Source organism: Dasypus novemcinctus, chromosome 7 (assembly GCF_030445035.2).
Source record: "Dasypus novemcinctus isolate mDasNov1 chromosome 7, mDasNov1.1.hap2, whole genome shotgun sequence".
NCBI classification, from domain to species: domain Eukaryota; kingdom Metazoa; phylum Chordata; class Mammalia; order Cingulata; family Dasypodidae; genus Dasypus; species Dasypus novemcinctus.
Window position 1 is genome coordinate 77,013,787 of NC_080679.1, and position 19,832 is coordinate 77,033,618.

General features: G+C 38.0%; 1 protein-coding gene across 4 annotated transcripts in view; it reads left to right on the forward strand.

Moving 5' to 3' along the window:
* The window catches only part of METTL8 (methyltransferase 8, tRNA N3-cytidine), a 113,123-nt gene that overhangs the window by 73,473 nt on the left and 19,818 nt on the right, over positions 1–19,832 (forward strand). For all 4 annotated transcript variants that reach the window (XM_058300655.2, XM_004485044.4, XM_071216302.1 and 1 more), the window contains 3 exons: positions 2,247–2,617; positions 4,476–4,525; positions 10,511–10,574. In XM_058300655.2, coding sequence (XP_058156638.1) covers positions 2,247–2,617; positions 4,476–4,525; positions 10,511–10,574 — 485 coding nt within the window. The remainder of the gene's footprint in view (positions 1–2,246; positions 2,618–4,475; positions 4,526–10,510; positions 10,575–19,832) is intronic.

The window sequence follows — 19,832 nt, forward strand, 5'->3', positions numbered from 1 at the left end:
TTAAATACAGATGGGAGTTTCTGTCTTTATAGCAGTCCTGTGGCCAGATACAGTTCAGCCTTGATGGAAAGAAAGTCTTGTGGCCAGACGGGTGGAGGTCCATGGAACAAGGCCAAACAGATAAAAATGGAAAGAAGAAAAGGAAAACTTTAAGGGGTTCAGATTGGGCTTCATGAACAAAGATGAACCTAACTATAAGTAACTGCTGGTTCTGAGGGTAGGGACTTCATTAAAATCATGAAGGAAATGAGTCCTTTATTTTCACTGTATTTAGTTTGTTTTTTTTACTAGATAGTAAATTCACATGGGTCAAAATTCAGTTGGTACTCTCCACCTCTGCTAAGCAAAGCCTAGCAGAGCTTACCATATTCTAGGCAGCCCTGTCACCTGAGCCTCCCACCATCCACCGGCCGCTGGGCTGCTGAATGCCCCACAGGTCCACAAGTGCTCATCATGCTTGTGTGCCGGGCATGGTCCCCAGCCAACTGCCAGTTGTTGCACAAGGACCTTCTCAGTGACAGTGCTGGCTTCACAGGGCCCATCTACAGAGGAGTCTCCAAATGCTATGCTGCCATGGCTTCATTAGCCCAGCCTTTGGCTGGGCCCTACATTTCCCTCCACATCTCTGATGTGGAAGGGGAGTATGTCGCAGGGGAAGACGAGAACAAGAACATGCAGGCCGTAGAGGTGGTCATCACAGCACATGGTCTAGGCATGTTGTCAGCTCCTCTTTCTTTTGGGCCACTGAGGAACTGGGGAGAGAAGGAGGGAGGCCCAGACTAGAGATGCCGTTGGACAGCACGAGATTGGGCTTCAAAGGAGGAGCCCAGCACGGTACCTTACAAGTTACCTTGTGGGGGAAGGAGTGTGGGAGTCAGGGAGCCAGGGATGGGGGCATTCTCTGCCACCAGCACGATTTCTGATCATTGCAACACCTCTCACCCTCTGGGAAGCATTTTTTAAAAAAATAAGATTCGCCCTCAAACCCTAATCCCCAACCCCTGTTTCCCTCTTCAGAGGCAACCAGTGTTACTAATTATGGATTATCTTTCCAGAAGCATTCTGTGCATAGGCAAGTAAATATGTATACATGCATACATGTGTATATACAAACACATGTGTTCTTTTTCTTTTTCTTTCTTTTCTTTTTAACAAATGGTTTCATAATATACACACTCTTTACACCTTGCTTGCTCACCTAACGTTAGATCTTGGAAATTATTCTATGTCAACAGAAGGCTTTTTCATTCTTTGAAAGTGCTTTTAAACATATTGTGTCTACATTGGTTGAAAGTATTCCTGACCCAGGAATTAGGCCTAGGGATTAAGCCTGGTACACAGTAGCATCCCACACATGTTTGTTGAATGAATGAGCAACTAAATTATTTTATTAATTCAGTGTACAAATAGGAAGTGTCAGAAAGCTAAGAATTGCCTGAAGCCCTGGGACCGTTGCCCTAACACAGACCCTGGGATCCAGGAAAAAATACATATCTATTTTAAGAAGGCATCAAAACTTCTCTTTAAAACGTCATGTTGGAAGCTTTCAGGAGGGAAGCGATGTCTCGGAGGGGTTTGGGGAGGTGAAGAATGGAGTTGTGGGATGGCCCCTAGACTCTCGGAATCAGGAGGCCTGGTCCTGGTCGTGCCGTGCTGCAGCTCTGGACCTGGAACAAGTGGAACAAGGGCACTGGACTAGATGACTTCAGTGGACCTCCCTGCTCCAAAATTATGTCATGTGTAATTCCAGAATTTCCTATCTGATTAGCAATTTGCACAAGACATTTGTGGTGTTGAAATTGCATTTGTAGAGACAAAAAATGAGGTGTCCTTTCTTTAAGATAATAAAGAACCTCACAGGTTATTAGTAAAAACATAATTAGTAAGATTCCAAGATTAGACTGTAGAAAGTAGTTTACTATGATTATATTCCCTGCAAAATCTTACTGGCCTAATAGTAAGACAGAAGCAGATTTATGGGGATAAGACTAAGTACCCCACACATTGACACATTTTGAGAGAATTAAACCTCTGTAGTTTTACCCTTTAAGAGGGTAAAGAAAAATCAGATAAATAAAAATTATTTTAAAAAATAATTAGCTAAATGTTATAATATTCGTTATTCAATAGTGTATGTAGTTGTTGTAAATGACAATGTGTGTAATATATTTAGATATTAAAATAGTACCTAATACTAAATATAATTCATAGTAAAATAAATCTCTCTTTTTCTCTCTTTGTTTTAGTGAAGTATGAGAGTGAAGCTAGCAAGTATTGGGACATGTTTTACAAGATTCATAAGAATAAGTTTTTCAAAGATCGTAATTGGCTGCTGAGGGAATTTCCTGAAATTCTTCCATTTGATAAAAAAACTGAAGAGAAGGTGGGAGAAGTATCATGGGATCATGTAAAAACTAATGCTGCAAATTGTTTTTCAAGAATGCACTCCCCTACTATGCCTGAAGAAAAAAATGAAAATAAGAAAAATTCTGGTTTGTCAGATGAGCAAAGCAAAGCAGGATCTGATTTTACCAACCTAGATTATGAAGAGCACAGAAAAAGACCTCTGAAGACAGAATTGTTTCCTGGTAGCATGGCTACTTTCAGACTGCTAGAGGTACTGTACTCAAGGGGCAAAAATGAAAAGAGGCAAATAATTTTAGTATGTATATTCCATAGTATTTTATTAATGTTCTTTATTTTTTAGGGACAAATCATCAAATCTTACTAAATAAGTATTCAGTATACTTTTGTGCATAAAGAATATTTAAGGGGCTCATGTTTTTAATCAGTCAAATTTTGTGGTTTTAACTTCTTAAAAAATTTTGTATGCCTTAATTTCTAATTTGAGGGCAATTTTAACTACCAATAAAGTTTGTGTTTTTTTTTAAAGATTTATTTTTTATTTATTTCTCTCCCCTCCCCCACTCCCCAGTTGTCTGCTCTCTGTGTCCATTTGCTGTGTGTTCCTCTGTGACCCGCCTCTATCCTTATCAGCGGCACCAGGAATCTGTTTCTCTTTTTGTTGCGTCATCTTGTGTGTCAGCTCTCCATGTGTGTGGCGCCATTCCTGGGCAGGCTGCAATTTCTTTTGCACTGGGCGTCTCTCCTTACGGGACGCACTCCTTGTGCATGGGGCTCCCCTATGCGGGGGACACCCCTGCGTGGCAGGGCCCTCCTTTCGCGCTTCAGCACTGCGCATGGGCCAGTTCCACACGGGTCAAGGAGGCCTGGGGTTTGAACCGCAGACCTCCCATGTGGTAGGTGGATGCCCTATCCTTTGGGCCAAGTCTGCTTCCCTACCAATAAAGTTTTGACCTTAATTTCTCTCTCTCTGTTATTACACCCTTTTTAGGTAAAATAAAAAATGGGAAGATGGATAATTTTCTATAATCTGATGTAGAACTTGGTTTTCTACTTTAAAAAAATAAACCTTTTTTCTGGTTCTAAAGGCAGTATGTATTGATGACATAGAATTTGCTAAAGAGTTGATGAGAGAAGTGAAATTATCCACAGTCCCACAAACAAGGGGTATAACTACTGCTTACATTTTACTGATTTTTTTTCTCCTTTTATTTATACTGTTTTATATAGTTGAGCTATATTACTATGTATTTTTGTTTTGTTTCTACTTAACATTATATTAGAAGCTATATATCATATATTTTTATATCTTTGTATATAGTATATAGTAAATATATAGTGAATATATAGTATAAATATGTATCATATATCTTTAAAATTTCTCTATTAATATTTTTCATGGCTGCAAAATATTTTACTGTGTAAAGTATCCACATCCCCACTACTGGGCATTTAAATTGTTTTCAGGTTTTCTGCAGCAAATATCTTTAACTATAGACTTTAGCTGTATTTTCTTTTATTGTCTTAAGTCAGATTTACTAGTTCATAATTTATGAAAATGTTTTCTACTCTTAAACATACTGACAAATTGCTGTTGTACCAATACCAATTCCAGTTCCATGGCATTATATGTCATACCCTCAATGACTTAAATATTCTTATTTTAATATTTTCTACTTTGTTAGACAAAAATTTTACCTTTAGTTAGCATTTCTTTAACTATTAAACAGATTAGTTCCAAAGGTGTAGAAGCCATTTGTATTTCTTTTGTGGTCTGTCCATTTATTTCCTTTGCACCTTTATCTGTTGGTTTTGTTTTGTTTTTTATTTAAGAAGAGCTTTATTTACCTTTTGTCATATTTATTTTTCAGTGCGTCAGTCACATTTTAACTTGGTTTGTTTTGGGTTTTGGTGTGTAAAAAATTTAAATCTTTCCATTGTCAAATTTCTCTATTATTATTCTTTGTGGTTTATTCTATTGCTTTTAAGTTTAGAAAACTCTTTTCTACCCAGAGATCCAGTAAATTTCTTTTGGCCTTTTTTGTTTTGTTTTTAAGAAAACCTGACACTGGTGAGAAAAAATGTAACCTTGTTTATTCTTTTGATTTTAGGTTGGCTGTGGTGCTGGAAATAGTGTTTTTCCAATTCTGAACATCTTGCGGTGAGTTTTAGAGTTTTTCCTACAAAATTTTACATATGAACAGTGTGTTGAGAAATTCTGGAAAAAAATATTGTCTTTTCTATGCTAGTAGTGTTTTCATTTTCCATACAAACAATGACTAAACCAAATTTCAATAGGAGTATCCTAGTCTCAGTGTCTAATTTCATGTGAACTAGGAATTACTTTGAAAATAGTTTTTCACAGCCATGGGTCGTCCACAAAGACACTAAGCTTGTCTTTGTGTGGATGAGAGAATAAGAAAAGAGCAAGAAATGTGATCCTTCCACTAAGCTGTGAATTGCTAAATTTTAGAGATTTAGTTGCTCTTCTAGGATACTTAGGTGTCAATTTACACATAGAAAATGGAGTTTAAAGCTTAACCTTCATTTTACTTTGTCATCATTTCTGGAGTTACACCAATATAAAACTTTGGCTTGTCAAATGATTATCTCTAGGTTTGAAATCATTTGAAGATAATAGCAAGTAACCCCAAGATCAAAAAAACAAGGAAATGATAAGGATAAAGATGTCCTTCAGACCCACCCTTCCAGTTCACCACTTCACCTAAACTTTTTAGTATTTCCGTGGTGAAGACACACCTTACAAAACTTTTAAGCACCTACCTACATCTGGTTTGTCAAGTTCCATTCTTAATTTTTTTAAGTTTACACAATAGCTTTCACACTATTTTTCCATTATAAAATCATTATAAGGACATTGCAGAAGTCTTGGAAAATTAGAGGAAAAGGGGAAAAAATCACCCATAATCTCCATCATCCTAACATAGCCACTGTCAGAACTTTTTTTTAATTCCTTTCAGTCTTTTCTCTATACCTATTTTTATTCAGTGATGCTATTTTTAAGTTTTTCATTATGAAAATAATGAAAGCATTCAGAAAAATAAGAAGAATAACGTGAATTCCTATATATCCATCACCTTGATTGAACAATTAACATAATATCAACAACACTGACTCTTTGTCCCTAAATACTTGAGATGTATCTCCAAAAAATGAGGAGATTCTCCTATACTATTATAAGCCAACATAATGAAGAGTAGGTAATCCCCTAATATCATCTAATAAGTATATAGAGTGAGCTGGTTCAAGTGATCCTGGCAAATTTGTGGTTTCTAATAGCCTTTCTCTTTTTGTGTCTTTCTCAGTATTCCTATATCCAGTTTCTGGGTCAAAATTTCCTTTTTCCTTACACCACATAGCCAGAGTTCCTTCACCTCAGTGATCCCTGAACATATACACATAAATATGTCTCATTGACAACTGAATATGTATTGCTCAATGACACATCTCAAGCTATTATTTAGGATGTCATTTCTTTATCTTGTGTCTCTCCAACCACTGTTTATATTCCTTGAAGTAGAGACCATATCTTACCCTAATCTAATTTTCCAGGATGCCTAGTACAGTGTAGTACAGCTAGAACTCAATACATATTGACTGATTAATGCCTCTGATTCATCACTTTTAGTTATATTTTTCCCTCTCTACTTCTCTCTCCAACTTGTAATTGTAAGGTCTTGTCACATCAGTCCCTGACTCTTTTCCTCCTGGCTGTGTCTTTTTTGCCTCATGTCCATATTTTATAAATCATTCTAGCTCAATAATGTGAGAAAATTCATGCTTCTTTAAAAGGCAAGCAATGATTAGCATTCCAAAGGGAGAATTAGACTTTTTTCCTTCCTAAGAAATTATATTTTATTACTTTTGGAGAGTATAGGATTAATGTTTTACATTTTCAGAATATTTTAATATAATTAGATCTCTGGAATAAGAGATCATTTCATTCTCTAAGGATCATTTAATTCTTAAGCCCTCTGCCAAGAGAGTGTTTGATGGTGTGGTGGTAGGTTCTAGTGATATTTACACCTACTTGGTGGGAAAAGGGCCAAAGCAGTCAGCTGATTTTACAGAAAGGCTCTGCAAGGTCATTGAGTAGTCGCAAGACTTCATCTTGGGCTGCTGATGAAGTGGGAATTCCATCTCAGCGGCCATCTCAGTGCCCTGGTAGGGCACGTGCCAATGACACATGCTTTCCTTTAGCCACTGGACTGTCCTGGGTCTTGTTCAGTAACTTCTGCCCAAAGGCAGACCGTATCCACCTTTCTTTTTTTTTTTTTTTTAATTTCCCCTCCCCGCCCCACCCTGGTTGTCTGTTCTCTGTGTCTGTTTGCTGCATCTTCTTTGTCTGCTTCTGTTGTCAGCAGCACTGGAATCTGTGTTTCTTTTTGTTGCATCATCTTGCTGTGTCAGCTCTCCGTGTGTGTGGCACCATTCCTTTCGCGCTGGACGGCTGTCCTTACAGGACGCACTCCTTGCACATGGGGATCCCCTGTATGGCAAGGCACTCCTTGCACACATCAGCACTGCACATGGGACAGCTCCACACGGGTCAAGGAGGCCCGGGGTTTGAACCGTGGACCTCGTATGTGGTAGACAGACGCCCTAACCACTGGGCCAAGTCATGTATCCACCTTTCATAGTGAGCTGGATGCGACAGGGTCCAGAAAAGCATTTTCATTTATACGAAAGACTTTACAGAACCAGGTTAGTTTCCTCCCTTCCCCTCCTTTTTTTAAGTAATATTAGTGATCTTAACTTGGTATTCATGATAAAATATCTTTTCTCTCTTTTTTTTTGGTAGGTACCAGGCCCAGGGATTGAACCTGGGACCTCATATGTGGTATACCAGCACTCAAACACTGGAGCAACCCTGGCTCCCTATCTTTTCTCTTAAAGTAATGATAAACTGAGGATGGGTTTGAATTAGGTTTTATTCATCCAATATTAAGTTCTATCTATCCAACTTTGTAAAAAATCTGAGTCTATCACTGATAAGTCCCTCCCTATTGGTATTGTCTTCCTTTAGGCCATTCTACTACTCACCTGGATTTCTAGATTAGTTTTCAAATGGTCATCTTGCATCCAGTCTGCTTCCAATGCCATGTTTACTCACCCCCACACTGATTTCATCTTTCATACTGCAAAGGAAATTACCTTTCTGTGGTTCATTGTATATTCCCACTAAGAATCCTTTAAACAGTCCTTGTTAGCCTCAGGGTAAAGTCCAAAGTTTTACACAAAGTATAGCCCTTTATAACCGTTCCTCTGTCTGCTTCACCAACTTAATCTCCAGTAGGTTTCTCCCTGTGTATTAGTCAGTCAAAGGGGTGCTGATGGAAAATACCAGAAATTGGTTGGTTTTTATAAAGGGTATTTATTTGTGGTAGAAGCCATAGAGCATAAGTTACTTCCCTCACCAAAGTCTATTTTCACGTGTTGGAGCAAGATGGCTGCTGACATCTGTGAGGGTTCAGGCTTCCTGGATTCCTCCCTTCCAGGGGCTTGCTTCTCTCTGGGTTCAGGGTTCCTTTCTTCCTGGGGCTTGCTTCTCTTTCCTCTGTGTGCTAACTTTCCAGGGCTCCAGCATCACACTCCAACATCAAAAACCCTTAACTCTGTCCTTGGCCATGCCTTTCGGCCCTAATGACATGGCCCAATCAAAATCCTAATCATAACTTAATCATGCCCAGGTACAGACCAGATTAAAAACATAATCCAATATCTGTTTTTGGAATTCATAACAATATCAAACTGCTCTACCCTTGCCACTTTCCTTCTCATGTCTGGACTTCGTGTATATTGCTCATTCTGCTTAGAGTGCCTTTCCTTTCTTGTCAACTTGATGACACAGATTATTGTTTCCAGGTTAGTTTTTAAGTTCCTGGAAGGCAGAAACCTGATATTCCTTTCATAATAATAACAGTGATAATAACAACAATGATAATAAAATAATAGCTACATATATTGAGTGCTTCCTCTGAGCTAGACACCTTTCCAGGAAACTTATTTGTATTTATTCATTCACTTTTCACAACACCCTTCAATGTCAAATTTATCTGAATTTTAAAGACCAGGAAACAGGTACAGAAAGACTGAGTAATTCTCCCAAGGTCACTCAACTAAGTGATAGAGCCAGGATTCAAATCTTATTCACTCTGGTTCCAGAGTCCTTACCCTTATTCTTTATACCATATAGCGCTATATGCCCCCGAGTCTTAACATTTCAAACATGGGTAACCATGCAGCAAATTATGGGTCACAAATATCTGGATTTCATAGGCAATGATAGGTTTTATGAAATAAAGCACTGTTTTTAATATGGGACAGATGAGAAAAGGCCAACCAGTATAAAGTTTTAACTTTGATTCAGTACTGGTCAACTTTTCGTACCTAAATGCTATTTATCATACTTTAACTTATTTAGACAGTTCTTTTTTTTTTCAGGAGGTACCAGGGATTGAACCCAGGACCTCGTACGTGGGAAGCAGGCGCTCAACAACTGAGCTACAACCACTCCTCAGACAGTTCTTAAAGTGACTGCAAATCCCTCATGCCACAGAATAAATGAGATGTATATGTAAACATAGTATTCATCAATGGGTAGCATTTAAGAGTATAATCTGAGCCAGGTTGAGATTTTGCTAAATGCATATTTGTGCTTGTATTTGATATTTATTTAGAAACCCTCCCTACTTAAAATGACTCTTGAATCAAATTTGAAGTCCTAATTACATGCTTTACAGCCTGCCTTTATATCTTGCAGAATACCACTTTGGGTTCTCTGGACCAACTCTGCTTCATATTGTTGGCACATGACTCCCTCCTCTAAACCCTTATTCCATTTTCTCTTCTCCTCACTTAGAAATGTCATCCTCCTCCTTCAAAACTTTTAAGAAGTACAGTCAAGGTTCCTGTCCTATCCAAAGTTGTATAAAACTATTCATGCTCCCAGCTAGACTTTACAACCATGAGAGCCAGGACCAAATTTAAAATTACTGTTTAACAACATACTGACCTCTCTCTGTGATTCACATGTGGTACTAAGCAATGTGATTATCTACATTTTGTAAATAAGATAACTGAGCCTTAAAGAAGATAAGTCAAATTCACAGAGCAAATCCAGGATTCAAGCAAAAGTCTTTTGGGCTTCAAAAGCTAAACTTAACTATTTTAATAGACAGTTTCATTTACTACTTTGTACTCTGTTTGGCATATTCATGAGGCTCAATAATTGTTCAACAATTATTTCATAAGATGACTAAGAATTAATGTATTATTTTTAGAAGTTCTATTTTGATGCTGTTAAAAATACATGCTTATGGAAGTGAATGTGGCTCTAGCACTTAGCCCCTGCTTCCTCCATGGGAGGTCCCAGGTTCACTCCTTGGTGCCTCCTAAAAACAAACAAACGAACCAAAAAAAAAACGACAAGGAAACAAACAAAAAAACCAGCTCAGGGGAGCCGATGTAGCTCATTGGTTGAGCACCATATGGGTTTCGCACACACAAGATCTCAGGTTCAGTCCCTAGTCGTAGTACCTAAACACATACACATATACATACGATGTCCCTTTCTTTCCTTGAGAACAGTGCCTTTGTTTCTGTCCTGTCAGGGCCTCAGAGCCTTTATGAGCCAAATGGGCTACACAGACAGAAAAGAAATGAATCACCAAGGGACTCAGAGATCTGAGAATTTTCTTAGAGAAAGCTAACTAATCTTAAGGAGTTGTAAGACATGCTGGCTAGAAACGTAGAGGAAAGAATGCCTGTGGTGCGTGGGGACAAGATGGAAGAGAGCTGATGGATGGCCCTAGGGTTTGCCCTATGGTAGTGTGATGGGATAAAAGCAGTTGGCCCAAGAAATGGAGGACCTTAAAACCCAGACAGCTGTTTGAAAGTTACTCTGCAGCTAATGATGTCCTTGAGACAGTGCTGATTTAAAAGCACTGAAAACAACCATATGCCAGTATAGAAAATAATATTTACAGAGAGGAAATGCCAAGCCAATGTCAACCCAAATTCTATTAAAGAAGCATCCCTTAACAAATTGTACCTATAGATTTCTTTCTTCTGTAGTTTGAATAAATATTGACACGAATTTTAAATATCTCTTCCATTTTTATAGAAATGCCCCAGAGTCTTTCCTTTATTGTTGTGATTTTGCTTCTGGAGCTGTAGCACTAGTAAAGGTATGTTTCGTGTTTTCTTTAATAAAGAGAGACCATGTAAGTTTCTGATTTATTGCTGTTAAAGTGATTCTTTTGAAATATTTCTGGGTGAAATGTTATCTCTGACTATTTTTAACTGAGCTTCTGCTTTTTCTGGTAGTCATACCATCAACTGATGCCTAAGATGATATTACCTTAAAACAATAGACACTGTTTTTAAATTAAAATAGATCTAAAGGAGGAAAGTAGACATGGCTCAACTGATAGAACATCTGTCTACCATATGGAGGGTCCAGGGTTCGATCCCCAGGGCCTCCTGACCCATGTGGTGAGCTGGCCCACATGCAGTGCTGCCATGCACAAGGAGTGCCGTTCCATGCAGGGGCACCCTCACATAGGGATGCCCCATGTGCAAGGAGTGCGCCCTGCAAGGAGAGCTGCCCTGTGTGAAAAAAAAACGCAGCCTGTGGCGCCACACACACGGAGAGCTGATGCAGCAAGATGACGCAACAAAAGAGAGACACAGTCTCCCAGTGCCATGGATAATGCAAGCAGATACAGAAGAACACATAGTGAATGGACACAGAGAGCAGACAATGGGGGTGAAGGGGAGAGAAATAAATAAAATAAATCTTAAAAAAAAAAATAGATCTAAAGGGGAAAGTGACTGTGGCTCAAGAAATTGAGCTCCCATTTACCATATGGAGGACCCGGGTTCAATCCCTGGGACCTCCCAGTAAAAAAAAAGAAAAAGGACACCCCAGACCTGCACAGAGAGGTATAGGCCCCTATGTGGTGAAGGGATGCACCAGAAAGAAAAAAAGATCTAAAGGGAATAGTACACCTAGAATGATCAACAGTATATAGGGAATTATCAAGAAGGGTACTGGTGCACAAAATTCATAGTATACTCCAGCCCATATATAACCATGGTTCAGCCATCATTGCTGAATTTCAGATAAAGGCCAAGCAGAATTTGTTTAAGTTCAGAGGAGAACAATTCCAATTACTGAAGACTTTCATATGGGTAAATCCCCTTTCCCCTCAAAATTAGATTCTTCTGTTTTCTTCTATAGAATGATCTCATTCCTATTTGTATCCTTAGAACCTAACACACACAGTCTGATACATAGTAGGCACACACTAAAAATAAAATAATAAAAGGTCCTGTCTGATCAAGATGATAGAGTGAGACATCTCAGGGCTCCATGCCACTACTACCACTACAACCATGGAACTGGAATAACCAGCAAGAACTGGCAGAAACATCTTTCTCAGAGCTCCAGAAAAAAGTTAATGGACTGCAGAAACAAGCAAGTTCCAAATCAAGAAAAATGCTACTTGAAAGCAATAGGATCTTATCGTACTTTGGCTGGTCTCCCTCCAAACCCCTCACTGGCTCAGCACAGAACTGGACCATGCGTCCAGTGCAGATCCCTGATCCCAGTTCTGGGGGAGCAGGGTAACCATTATGCATATACTGGGAGTGATCTGCTGACCTGAAGAACTTGCCCAGTCTGTCTGGTTGTTGCTGGAAGGACTAGCTATCTGAGAACTTCCCTTGCATAAGGCAGTTTACAGAGCTATTCTACAGAATGCTGAGGAAGAGCAGTCAACGGGGGTCAAGTAACTGCTGGGTAAAAGACATACAGCACAGTGCCCAGACTATGAGGAAACTGTTTTCTAGTGTGCTAGTCAGCCAAAGGGGTGCTGATGCAAAATACCAGAAATTGGTTGGTTTTATAAAGGGTATTTGGGGTAGGAGCTTACAGATACCAGGCCATAAAGCATAAGTTACTTTCCTCACCAAAGTCTATTTTTAGGTGTTGGAGCAAGATGGCTGCCAACGTCTATGAAGGTTCAGGTTTCCTGGGTTCCTCTCTTCCAGGGTCTTGCCTCTCTCTGGGTTCAGGGTTCCTCTTTTCTTGGGGCTTGCTCCTCTTTCCTCTGTGGGCTTACTTCCTGGGGCTCCAGCTTAAGGCTTCAGCAGCAAACTCCAACATCAAAAAACCCTCAACTCTGTCCTTTGCCATGTCTAATGATGTGGCCCAATCAAAGCTCTGATCATAACTTAATCACACCCAGGTACAGACCAGATTACAAACATAATCCACTATCTATTTTTGGAATTCATAGCCATATCAAACTGCTACACCTAGGGAAGAGGGATAATTCATATCTGTATTAATAGGGGAATTCCCAGGACCACATATGTATGCCTAAGACAAGATACATGTACATAAAGTATCAGGGTGTTCTTTTCATTTTAGTATCTATCTGTTCTCTAAACTTATTGTATGGCTAAGCTCTGAAGGATACCACTTATTGTATAGGTAAGTCTACAAACACTGGGAAAGTTGTTTTCTTCCTTTCCTTTTTTTTTTTTTTTTTGGTGCTGTTATTGCTGTTAGCTCCTGGAATTCAAAGAAAGCTCTGTCATGATACTAAGTAGTTTAAGAATCTGATACCTCAGAGTCTAAATTCCAGTGATTACACATTAAAACATAAAATATCCAGCTTTCAACAAAGACTACAAAACATAACAAAGAAACAGGAAGTGATGACCCAGGCAAAAGAGAACATTAAAGCACTAGAAATTATCAATGAGAAGGGCCAGACCTGGGACATACCAGGCAAACATTTTTTTTAAGTGGTTCTAATTATGCTGAAAGAGCAAAAAGGAAAACATCAACAAAGAACTAAAGGAAGTCAGAAAAATTATAGATGAACATAAAGAAATAGAAAGCTGGAAATTATGAAAAGGAACCAAGCAGAGCTAAGGACCACAGGGATAGGAGCAGAAGTGGCTCAAGCAGTTGAGTGCCCATCTCCTACATGGGAGGTTGTCCCGGGTTCAGTTTCTGGTACGTCCTAAAGATGACAACAAGCAGACATCAAGTAGAAACAGTGAACAGATAACAAGCAAAAACAATGAGCAGGCAATGAGCAAAAACAACAAGCAAACAATGAGCAGACAACAAGCCAAAACAAATGAGCAGGGAGCAGATGTAGTTCAAGCAGCTGAGTGCCTACCTCCCACATGGGAGGTCCCAGGTTTGGTTCCCATTGCCTCCTAAAGGGGGCGGGGAGAGACAACAAGCAAAAACAATAAGCAAATAGACAAGGGAGCCATCTTGGGGAGAGGGCAGAACTCCCTAGAGGGATTCAACAGCGGATAGGAGCAGGCAGAAGAAAGAATCAGGGTATTTGAAGATAAGACAATTGAATCATCCAATCTGAGGAACAGAAAAAAGAAAGCATGGCGAAAACGGAGCTTGCGGAACCTGTGGGACACCATAAAGCATACCAATATATGCATTGTGGGAAAGGGAGAAAGTGGTAGGGAGAACCTTCAAGGAAATAAAGGCTGAAAACTTCCCAAATTTAATGGAAAACATGAATATACACATCCAAGATGCTCAACGAATTCCAAACAGGATAAACCCAAATAAGCCAACAGCAAGACGTCATACTCAAACTGTTCAATGCCTAATATAAAGAAAAGTTGGGAAAGCTGCAAGAGAGAAGCAGTGTGTCCTATACAAAGAAGTCTCAATAGGATTCTTGTTGAATCTTGTCAGAAACCATAGAAGCAAGAAAGCAGTGGGATGACATCTTTAAAGTGCTCAAAGCAAAACATTGCCAGCCAAGAAATCTCTGTCTGGCAAAACTGTCTTTCAAAAGGAGGAAATAAGACATTCCCAGATTTTAAAAAAAAGAAAGCTGAGGGAGTTTGTCACCACTAGACCAGCCCTATAAGAGATGCCCAAGAGAATTCTACAGGTCAAAAAGAAAGGACAGTAGACAATAGATTGAAACTGTGTGAAGAAATAAATATCTCTAGTAAGGTTAATGACATTGGTAAATATAAATATAAATACTGTTGTATTTTAGTTTTGTAATGCCACTTTTTACTTCCTACAGGGGCTAAAAAGCAAATGCATAAAATATAATGATAAATCAGTGCTTTTGAACTCATAATGTATAAAAATGCAATTTGGGAAAATAACTACATAAAGGTGGGAGGACAGAAGGGTATAAGAACATAGTTTGCATGTGCCATTGAAGTTAAGTTGGTATCTAAGAAAATGGGAATTTTATAGATTTTAGGATATTAATTTTAAGCCACATGGGAACCACAGAGTAATTATTGGAGAATATACAAACTCATAGAGACAGAAGTTAGAGTGCAGGTTGCTAGGGACAGGAGCCAGGAAAAATGGGTAGTTAATGCGTAATGAGTGTAGGGTTTCTGTTGGGAGAGATGGGAAAGTTTTTAGTAATGGTGAGAGTATTACAACAGTGTGAATATGAGTAACCCACTTAATGGTGTTCTTGGGAATGGTTGAAATGGGAAAGTTTTGAATATAGCTTCCCACAATTGAAAAGAATGAGCAAGTAAAGAGACAATGACAACTGAATGCCATACGTGATCCTGGATGGAATTTAGCAAGTGAGGAGCCAACTCAAAGGAACATTACTGGGACTTATGAAAAAATTGAAAAATAGACTATAAGTTTATATCCATATTAAATTTCTTGAACTTGGTAACTGCACTTAAGCTGGTTACATAAGTGAGTATCCTTGTTTTTAGGAAATATATGTGGCAGTATTAAGTATTCAAGAAGCTTGATGTATACAACTTTTACATTCAATTGTTGAGAAAATAGATTGATAAATATAAAGACAGATAGCTGGTAGATAGATGGATAGATAGATGATAGATAGATAGATAGATAGATAGATAGATATAGAATAATACTGCAAAAAATGTTTAAATTGGAGTATATGAGTATCTTCAGTGATAAGGGGTATGTGGGAGTTCTCTGTATGGGGTTCGTATTATTTTTGTAACTGTCCTGTAAATTTTTAAGTATTTAAAAATAGAAAGTTTAAAATAAACTGTATAACTTTTAGTTTATTATTAGAGAAGTTGTGGGTTTACAGATCAATAATGCATACAGTACAGGATTCACATACAACACCCCACCACCAACACCTTGCAGTGGTGTAGAACATTTGTTACAACTGATGATAGCACTTTTTTGTAACTGTACTATTTTTTAACAGTAGTTACCTTTGTTATAACTGATGAAAGATTATTAAAATAGTGCTATTCACTATCACCCACAGTTTATGTTAGGTGTACTTTTTCCCATACGCCACCCTATCATTAACACCTTGTATTAGTGTTATACTTTTAATCTAAATTTATGAAAGAACATCCTTAAATTTGTATTATCAAGTATAATATAGCCCATTTTATCTACTATAGCCTATTGTAGCCCATTGTCTACAATAGGGCTCATTGTGCTATATAGTTCTGTTTTTTCTTTTAATTTTTATTCGAGTAACATGTGAAACCTAAAGTTTCCTCTTTTAACCACAATTTACCTATGTAATTCACACTGTTAATTATACTCACAATAATGTGCTACCATACCACCGTCCATTCCCAAACCTTTGCAATCAACCTAAATAGAAATTCTGTACAAATTTAGCATCAACTCCCCATTCTCTAATCCCAAACTATCCCTAGTCTCTGGTAAACCATATTCTAAATTCTAACTCTATGAGTTTGCTTACTGTAAATTAGTTAATATCAGTGAGATCATACAATATTTGTCCTTTTGCGTCTGGCTTATTTCACTCAGCATAATGTCCTCAAGGTTCATCCATGTTGTCACATACATCAGGACTTCATTCCTTTTTACGGCTGAATAATATTGCATTGTGTGTGTATATTCATACAATGTATATATATACATACACAACACATTTTGTTTATCCATTTGTCAGATGATGGGCACTTGAGTTGCTTCCATCTTTTGTCAATTGTGAATAATGCTGCTATGAACATTGGTATGCAGACATCTATTCAAGTTCCTCTTTCAGTTCTTCCAGATATGTATTAATACCTAGTAGCAGGATTGTGGGGTCATATGGTAGTTCTATATTTAGTTTCCTGAAGAACGCCAAACTGTCTTCCACAGAGGCTGCAGCATTTTATATTCCCACCAGCAGTGAATGAGTATTCCTTTTTCTTCACATCCTCTCCAACATTTGTAACTTTTTGTTTTGTTTTGTTTGTTATAATAGCTATTCTAGTGAGTATGAAATGATGTCTCATTGTGGGTTTGGTTTGCATTTCCCTAATAGCTAGTGAGGTTGAGCATCTTTTCATGTGCTTTTTAGCCATTTGTATATCCTCTTTGGAGAATGTCTATAAAGTCCTTTGTCCATTTTTAAAATTAGGTTGTCTTTTTATTGTTGAGTTGTAGGATTTCTTTATATATTCTGGATAGTAAACCCTTATCAGATATGTGATTTCCAAATATTTTCTCCAGTTGAGCAGGTTGTCTTTTTACTTTCATGACAAAGTCCTTTAAGGCACAAAAGTTTTTAATTTTGAAGAGGTCCCATTTATCTCTTTTTTCTTTTGTTGCTTGTGCTTTGGGGGTAAAGTCTAGGAAATCATTGGCTGACACAAAGTGCTATAAATGCTTTTCTACATTTTCTTCTTGGAGTTTTATAGTCCTGGTTCTTATATTTAGGTCTTTTTTTTTTTTTTTTTTTAAGATTTATTTTTATTTATTTAATTCCCCTCCCCTCCCCCGGTTGTCTGTTTTCTGTGTCTTTTTGCTGCATCTTGTTTCTTTGTCCACTTCTGTTGTCGTCAGCGGCGCGGGAAGTGTGGGCAGCGCCATTCCTGGGCAGGCTGCTCCCTCCTTCGCGCTGGGCGGCTCTCCTTATGGGTGCACTCCTTGCGCGTGGGGCTCCCCTACGCGGGGGACACCTCTGTGTGGCATGACACTCCTTGCGCGCATCAGCACTGCGCATGGGCCAGCTCCACACGGGTCAAGGAGGCCCGGGGTTTGAACCGCGGACCTCCCATGTGGTAGACGGACGCCCTAACCACTGGGCCAAAGTCCGTTTCCCATATTTAGGCCTTTGATTCATTTTGATTTGACCTTTGAATAGGGTGTGAAATAGGGATCATCTTTCATTGTTTTGCATGTGGATATCCAATTCCCTCAGCACCATTAGTTGAAGAGACTATTCTTTCCAAATTGAGTGAATTTGTCAGTCTTGTAAAAATCAATTGGTTAATGTAACATTTTTTGTGATCTATTAACTTTAAAAAAAGATAATTAAAAAAAATAAATAAAATTTTAAAAAATCAATTGGCCATGGATGTGAGGGTCTATTTCTGAACTATCAGTTCAATTATGTTGGTCAGTATATCTATCCTCGTGTCAGTATTATGCTGTTTGACTACTTATAGCTTTATAATATATTTTAAAGCCAGTAAGTGTGACTCCTACAACTCGTTCTTCTTTTTCAAGATGGCTTTGGCTATTCAAGACCCCTTACCCTTCCAAATAAATTTGATTATTGGCTTTTACATTTCTGCAAAGTAAGCTGTTGGAAGTTTTTTATTGGGATTGCACTGAATCTGTAAATCATTTTGGGAAGAAATGACTTCTGAATATATTTAGTCCTTCAGTCCATGATCACAGAATGTCCTTCCATTTATTTAGGTCTTCTTTTATTTCTTTCAGCAATGTTTTATAATTTTCTGTGTATAAGTTCTTTACTTCTTTGGTTTAATTTATTCCTAGATATTTGGTACTTTTAGTTGCTATTGTAAATGGAATTTTTTTTCTTGATTTCCTCCTCATTTTGCTCTTTACTAGTGTATAGAAATACCACGGATTTTTGCATGTTGATCTTCTATCCTGCCACTTTGTTGATTTCATTTATTAGCTCTAGTAGTTTTGTTGTAGATTTTTCAGGACTTCATGTATATAGGAAATGTGTGATCTGTAAATTATAAGTTTTGCTTCTTCCTTTCTGTAGCAGTTTGATATAATTGATGAATTCCAAAAAGAAATATTGGATTATGCTTGTAATCTGATCTGTACCTGGACATGATTGAGTTAATTTTACGGTGTTAGGTCCCCACCATAGATAAAAGGCGTGGCGGAAAAACAGTTCAAGCGGGCTTTTAATGTTGGAGTTTTGATTTTGGAATTTGATGCTGAAGACTTAAACTGGAGCCCGGGGAAGTCAGCATGCAGAGAAAGAGAAGCCAGCCCCAGGAAGGAAGGAACCTTGAAGCAGAGTAAAGCAAGCCCCAGGAACGTAGGAACCCAGGAAGCCTAAACCCTCGCAGATGTCTGCAGCCTTCTTGCTCCAAAGAGACTTTGGTGAGGGAAGTAACTTATGCTTTATGGCCTGATATCTGTAAGCTCTACCCCAAACAAATATTCTTTATAAAAACCAACCAATTTCTGGTATTTTGCATCAGCACCCCTTTGGCTGACTAATACACTTTCCAATTTAGATACTTTTTGTTTCTTTATTTTCTTTTCATTGCCTAACTGCTCTGGTTAGAACTTCCAGTACAATGTTGAATAACAGTGGTGACAGTGGGCATCCTTATCTTGTTCTAGATCTTAGAGGGAAAGCTTTCACACTTTCACCATTGAGTAGGATGTTAGCTCTGCATTTTTTATATATTCACTTTATCGTGTTGAGGAGGTTTCCTTTTATTCCTATTTTTCTTAGTGTTTTTTATCAAGAAAGGATACTGGATTTTGTCACATGCCTTTTGTGCATCAATGGAGATGATCACGTGGTTTTTTCCCCTTCGTTTTGTTGATGTGGTGTATTATATTAATTGATTTTCTTATGTTGAACCACATTTGTATATCTGGGATACAACGCATTTGATCATGGTGTACGATGATTTTAATGTGTGGTTGCATTTGATTTATAAGTATTTTATTGAGGATTTTTGCATCTATATTCATAAGAGATTTTGGTCTATAATTTTCTTTTCCTTTAGTATCTATATCTGGCTTTGGTATTAGGGTGATGAGTTAGGCAGTGTTTCTTCCTGTTCAATTTCTTGGAATAGTTTGAGCAGGATTGGTATTAATTTTTCTTAGAATGACTGGTAAAATTCACCTGTGAAGTCACCTGGTCCTGGGCTTTTCTTTGTTGGGAGGTTTTTGATGACTGGTTCAATCTCTTCACATGTAATTTGTGTTCTAGAGTCAGTGTTGACTGTTGGTCTCTTTATGGGAACTTGTCCATTTCATCTAAATTGTCTAATTTTTTGGCATACAGTTGTTCATAGTATCCTCTTATGATACTTTTTATTTCTGTGAGGTCAGTAGGAATATCCCCCCACTCTGATTTTATTTGTATCTTCTCTTTTTTTTTCTTTTTTTTTTTGTCAATTTAAGGGTTTGTTGATTTTATTTATATTTT